Source organism: Littorina saxatilis, linkage group LG6, assembly GCF_037325665.1.
Source record: "Littorina saxatilis isolate snail1 linkage group LG6, US_GU_Lsax_2.0, whole genome shotgun sequence".
NCBI lineage: Eukaryota > Metazoa > Mollusca > Gastropoda > Littorinimorpha > Littorinidae > Littorina > Littorina saxatilis.
The window spans coordinates 35,778,539-35,784,583 of record NC_090250.1 but is presented as its reverse complement, the minus strand read 5'-3'; the positions used below and the strand labels follow the sequence as shown (position 1 = coordinate 35,784,583).

Here is a 6,045-nt window from a genome sequence, read left to right as displayed (position 1 = left end):
AGGGCGTGACAGTGCCGCCTCAACTTTCACGAAAAGCCGGATATGACGTCATCAAAGACATTTATCAAAAAAATGAAAAAAACGTTCGGGGATTTCATACCCAGGAACTCTCATGTCAAATTTCATAAAGATCGGTCCAGTAGTTTAGTCTGAATCGCTCTACACACACACACACAGACACACAGACACACGCACATACACCACGACCCTCGTCTCGATTCCCCCTCCATGTTAAAACATTTAGTCAAAACTTGACTAAATGTAAAAACGGGACATTCTAGCGAATCGCAATTACTGACGATGCCACAATTAAACATGAATCAGGCAGAGAGGAACTGACATGTCGGACAAATATTTAATTCACACACAGGTAGAAACACTCCGTGAACGCACGCACGAGGGAACACTCACACACAAACACACAGAGAGGATTAAGCGGTTCAAGTTTAATCATTTCATCACATAGCGAAAACTGACACTGCCGTTTGCTTACCTTTATTGTTGATTTAGAAAATGAAACACAGTTTATCCATTGTAAAAAACAACAAAAACGAAAATGATCAAATTTGTTCTGATGTTACTGGATACAACTACCATTTCTAGTGCATTCATGAGAGAGACTGTGAGTGTGAGAGAGAGAGAGACTGTGAGTGTGAGAGAGAGAGAGAGAGTACTATGTACTGAGTAGTGTCCACGCAAAAGCAGGGGTATTTCAGCTAGCGGGCTAGCTCTTTTGATATTCGTGTTTTCTATACAAACTGTAGAAGAAATTGTATCAATTAGAATCATCGAACATGTGTGTTGCAGTGTCTAGAAATCAAAATGATACATCGTGGCCCAAGAAAAAAACCTCTATGGGAAGTAGAACATACTGCGAAAACATAACAGAATACAGTTAAAAGCAGAGATGCACTTTACTGAGTTTCATATAAAGCTAGCTACAGATAGATACTGTTTTGCGTGTGTGTTTTTGTTGTTTTTGTTGTTGTTGTAAAACACGGTGAAAAAGAATGCGCATAGTCAGTGCCACATGGTCATTACTGAGTCAAACAGAGAGCGTCAGAACTGTGTAGCCTAGCAGAAGGCATATGAATACTGCCGACGATCATCCATTCATTGAGATGGATTTAGCAGTAAAATAAGCTACATTTCCAGAGGTTACAAAAATCCACACCTTCCATTAGACTTTATCTAAATCCAAATAGCTGGCCAATTGCCATGATGACGTCGATGGCCGCCGTGAATAATCCCGTCCTAGTATTGGAGCTTGCCGATTTTCTCGCTATTAGTGGAGATCTTTCTTCGCGGAGGCAAGCTGTGCAGGAAAAAGCAGTCCAGCTTGTACGCCTGTTGATACAGAAGAAAGATAACATTTCAAAGCAAAATCATTCCCAACCTTGACCTCAAAGAACGAAAAGAGATTAATACTCGTACTTAATATGAAACAGGAGCATATGAAATATTACTCTAGCGCTTCTAAGGTTCAAATAAATGATTACATGTATTACTTTTCCTTCTAATTACCTCGAGCTCCCTTTGACCTTGAACATTGACCAGGGGCAGCAAGACTTGATTTGTGTCTATAGAACACTAAAACCCGGGAGTGTGTGAATTTTAAAAGCTTCAAGTTATAATAATGTATTAGAAAAGAATCATTGTTTCATTTTTGTTAACCTTAACTTGACCTAACTGTGACCTTGACATTTGAAGAGGGTCAATGAAACGTGTATCATATCTTTCTTTCTTTATTTGGTGTTTAACGTCGTTTTCAACCACGAAGGTTATATCGCGTCGGGGAAAGGGGGGGGGGGGGGGGGGGGGGGGGGTTGGGGGAGATGGGATAGAGCCACTTTATAATTGTTTCTTGTTCACAAAAGCACTAATCAAACAAGAAGGGCAAAGCCCATACGACTCACATGCTTGACCTCGACCTTTAGGGTAACTAAACCTAGCAATGACATCATACACTTAAGAACTGCTTTACACATTTTTCCTACCAATATACATGTGACCTTGACCCAAGGTCAAGGTCATCCAAGGTCATGCAACACAAAGCTGTTAATTCAAGACATAGGAAGTACAATGGTGCTTATTGGCTCTTTCTACCATGAGATATGGTCACTTTTAGTGGTTCACTACCTTATTTTGGTCACATTTCATAAGGGTCAAAGTGACCTTGACCTTGATCATATGTGACCAAATGTGTCTCATGATGAAAGCATAACATGTGCCCCACATAATTTTTAAGTTTGAAACAGTTATCTTCCATAGTTCAGGGTCAAGGTCACTTCAAAATATGTATACAATCCAACTTTGAAGAGCTCCTGTGACCTTGACCTTGAAGCAAGGTAAACCAAACTGGTATCAAAAGATGGGGCTTACTTTGCCCTATATATCATATGTAGGTGAGGTATTCAATCTCAAAAACTTCAGAGAAAATGGGAAAAATGTGAAAAATAGCTGTTTTTTAGGCAACATTTATGGCCCCTGCGACCTTGACCTTGAAGCAAGGTCAAGATGCTATGTATGTTTTTTGGGGCCTTGTCATCATACACCATCTTGCCAAATTTGGTACTGATAGACTGAATAGTGTCCAAGAAATATCCAACGTTAAAGTTTTCCGGACGTCCGGACGTCCGGACGTCCGGACGGACGGACGGACGACTCGGGTGAGTACATAGACTCACTTTTGCTTCGCATGTGAGTCAAAAATTGCTCCAGGGGCTTGCAACGTAGTACAATATATGACCTTACTGGGAGAATGCAAGTTTCCAGTACAAAGGACTTGACATTTCTTACATACTGCTTGACTAAAATCTTTACAAACATTGACTATATTCTATACAAGAAACACTTAACAAGGGTAAAAGGAGAAACAGAATCCGTTAGTCGCCTCTTACGACATGCTGGGGAGCATCGGGTAAATTCCTCCCCCTAACCCGCGGGGGGTGTATCATATCTGGGAGTCATCAAAGCATGAAAGCGTGTAAAGCCCTACCTTCAAAACCGTATGTCAGAGAAAATGAAAATGTCCCACGGTTTTGTCAAACATAGGAAAAAGGACGGCCCGTGTGTGAAATTCCCCTTCAATTAATTCATTATCAATGATCATTGAATGATAGCATGAGGCGCCAAATCCGAACCCGAAGGTCATGAAAATGTAAAATAACAAAAAAACAATCACGTGTGTGTGTGTGTGTGTGTGTGTGGGTGTGGGTGTGTGTGGGGGGGTGTTTGGGTGTGTGCGTGCTAATGTGTGTTTACTGAACTGAAAACAAAACAACTGAAGTGTTAAAGGCACAGTAAGCCTCCCGTAAACCATCACAGAGCTCCCCGAGCGTCTAAATACAGTACAAGCATACTTCCATTTGAACGCTCACCGAACGGGAACATCCTGGCTGCTTTCTGTCGAGCGTGAGACATTTTCAAAGAATTTATTTTCGTAGACTTGTTCCGTTAACAACAACGGCGCCTCGTTTTTGCGCTAGACCTAACTTTTAAAATCTAAATAATAAATTGACAGCTTGTTACACAAACATTCTTTAATCATAAAAGAATTCGTTTTTCATCAAGACAAGATCAGAACAATTCGAAGTTGTGAAAGTTTAAAAAAAGAAAAGCCCGGAAGCAGGGTCACGCAAGGGTCGTAGCAGACGACGGCCGGTTTATCAGTGCAAATCGCCGTTCCTCTCAACAGTCAAAAGCCATCGCTAGAGTTCTTGAGAACCACAGCCGTTGTTTCGTGCATAAAAACAACGTGCTATTGTAGATAAGCTCACGTCGAGTCGCATTCAAATGACTAACTATGACGACTGCATCGTGAAAAGGGAAAACTGGATCACACGGGTTCACGATGGCTCAGGGGTAAGATAAACCACGCAAAAATAAATTCTTTGAAAATTGTTCGCTCTTTACGGAGGGCACCTAGGATGTTCTCAATTGGTGAGTGTTTAAATGAAAGGGTGTTTGTACTGTGTGTAAAAGCCTGACCGTATCTGTGATGGTTTACGGGAGGCTTACTCTGCCTTTAAAGCACGTGTAGAAAATAACATAGCAAAAAAGAATAGGGTAGGAAGGTAGGCAATCACTTTTTTTTTTAAACTTTTTTTTCTCTAATGTGTACAAATTAAACCTACTTGACAGGGAAATAAGTGTGCGACTCGAGCGCTGTCGCTTTCATTGCGTTTTCTGCACTCGTTTTTTTTTGTTTTTTTGTTGTTGACAAATTTGTGTAATAGAAAGTTATAGGGTCGGCCCCTAAAAATGGGGTAGGGTTACCGTAACCACACCTATTTTTTTGTTTAGGTCTAATAATAATGTTTTTTTCTATGAACGAATGTTACAACAAGGGCATATTCGATTTTGGACGAATAAATAAGAAGTAGCCTACAAAGCAATTTGTGAGTCAGTGTGTGTGTGTGTGTGTGTGTGTGTGTGTGTGTGTGTGTGTGTGTGTGTGTTTGTGTGTGTTTGTGTGTGTATGCCTGAGCAAGTTGGTTCATACGTGTGTACGCACATATTCGACACTGTCCATCCACCACCAATATTATGCAACAAATCTGTACATGTGTGTAAAAAATCAACCAAAAAAAGCTTACAATGAATGTGGTTATGCCTAGGAAGGTGACGGACATCATGAGCATCGTGGCCCATTTCATGTTACGAGCCTTGTGATACTCCTGATGGCTTCCCTCGGGGACGGGATAGAAGTTCATGTGACTTTTGGTTTCGATGCAAATTTGCGCCTGGGTTTTGAACGGCCCAGGTCCTCCGCGCTGTCTCAGCAGATGTTCTGACGTGGTTTTGTTCCGAACATGTGACAGCAACCCAGGAACAGTTTCTACAACAGAAAAAGACATTCAATCTACTTCTTTCTTTCTTGGATAACTCCATAATCTGTGTTAGATATAATACGCCGAAGTAGTTTTCTTGTACTACTATTTCTAGATCTACCTGCTTTTTACTGGGTTGCGTACGATCTAAAATCACACCGTCAAGATTACTGTAAGAATTCTCATTGTCTGGGCGCTGCAGCCGGAATCGCTCAGACAATCGATTTGCGAGATCTAGAATCAACCATCTTTCTTCAAAGTGTGCGTGGGAATCGCACATTGGAGTGTCGTGCCATGTTGATTTTGCAGAATTCCTCATAGTCATAGTGAACGGCCGTTATGGGCTAACACGTAGTTTGCCGTGCAAGTCGCATTTAGTGGAGAAATAACTGGAAATAAAAAAAGTGTTGAAATCAAACCTGCTTGGGATGGGCGTCACATTAACTGCGTAGCGTCAACATGCGAAAATTAAAAACTGGATATACTCACTGAGTATTTGGACCCCTTTTCTGGAAAACAATTGCAACTGCGACATTTTTACAGTATTATACTTCTTGTCTTCTGCGCAGAAGAGTTCCGGGACGACTGTTCTGTCCCTTCACCAGAGTTGTCGTTCTTGAAAGGCTCAGTTAAAGGCACAGTAAGCCTCCTGTAAACCATCACTGATACTGTCAGGCTTTTTTTTACACACAGTACAAACACCCTTTCATTTGAACGCTCACCAAACGGGAACATCCTAGGTGCCCTCCGTTAAAAGCGAGCAATTTTCAAAGAATTTATCTTACCCCTGAGCCATCGTGAACCCGTGTGATCAAGTTTCCCTTTTTCACAAGTGTAGTCGTCAGTTAGTTATTTGAATGCGACTCTGACTATGCACGAAACAAACGGCTGTGGTTCACAAGAACTCTTGCGATGGTTTTTGACGGTTCAGAGGAACTGGCGATAGGTATAAACCGTCGTCTGCAACGAGAACCACGACCTTGCGTGACCCTGCTTCCGGGCTTTCTTTTTTCAAACTTTCAAAACTTCGAATTGTACTGATCTTGTCTTGATGAAAACAGAATTCTTTTATGATTTAAGAACGTTTGTGTAACAAGCTGTCAATTTTTTATTTAGATTTTAAAAGTTAGGTCTAGCGCCAAAACGCACCACTGTCTGATTGTCTCTGACACAATCCGCAAAATTAATTCTTTGAAAATTGCTCGCTCTTTAC

At 41.2% G+C, this 6,045-nt stretch overlaps 1 protein-coding gene across 1 annotated transcript; it reads right to left on the bottom strand.

Moving 5' to 3' along the window:
- Positions 1–431: 431 nt before the first annotated feature.
- On the bottom strand, positions 432–5,420 carry LOC138969117 (uncharacterized). Its single transcript, XM_070341825.1, has 3 exons — positions 5,322–5,420; positions 4,599–4,840; positions 432–1,347 (listed from the first exon to the last, which is right to left on the bottom strand). Exons 1-3 carry the CDS (start codon positions 5,365–5,367, stop codon positions 1,255–1,257), a joined length of 381 nt encoding a protein of 126 aa, XP_070197926.1. The 5' UTR covers positions 5,368–5,420; the 3' UTR covers positions 432–1,254.
- Positions 5,421–6,045: the final 625 nt, after the last annotated feature.

Excerpts from the sequence above, each read along its gene's own strand:
- LOC138969117 (XM_070341825.1), bottom strand. The coding sequence starts at position 5,367 with ATGTCGCAGTTGCAATTGTTTTCCAGAAAAGGGGTCCAAATACTCA. Across the intron at positions 4,841-5,321 it reads AAAAGGGGTCCAAATACTCA|AAACTGTTCCTGGGTTGCTG; the intron begins GTGAGTATATCC and ends TTTCTGTTGTAG. Across the intron at positions 1,348-4,598 it reads TAGGCATAACCACATTCATT|GCGTACAAGCTGGACTGCTT; the intron begins GTAAGCTTTTTT and ends CTGTATCAACAG.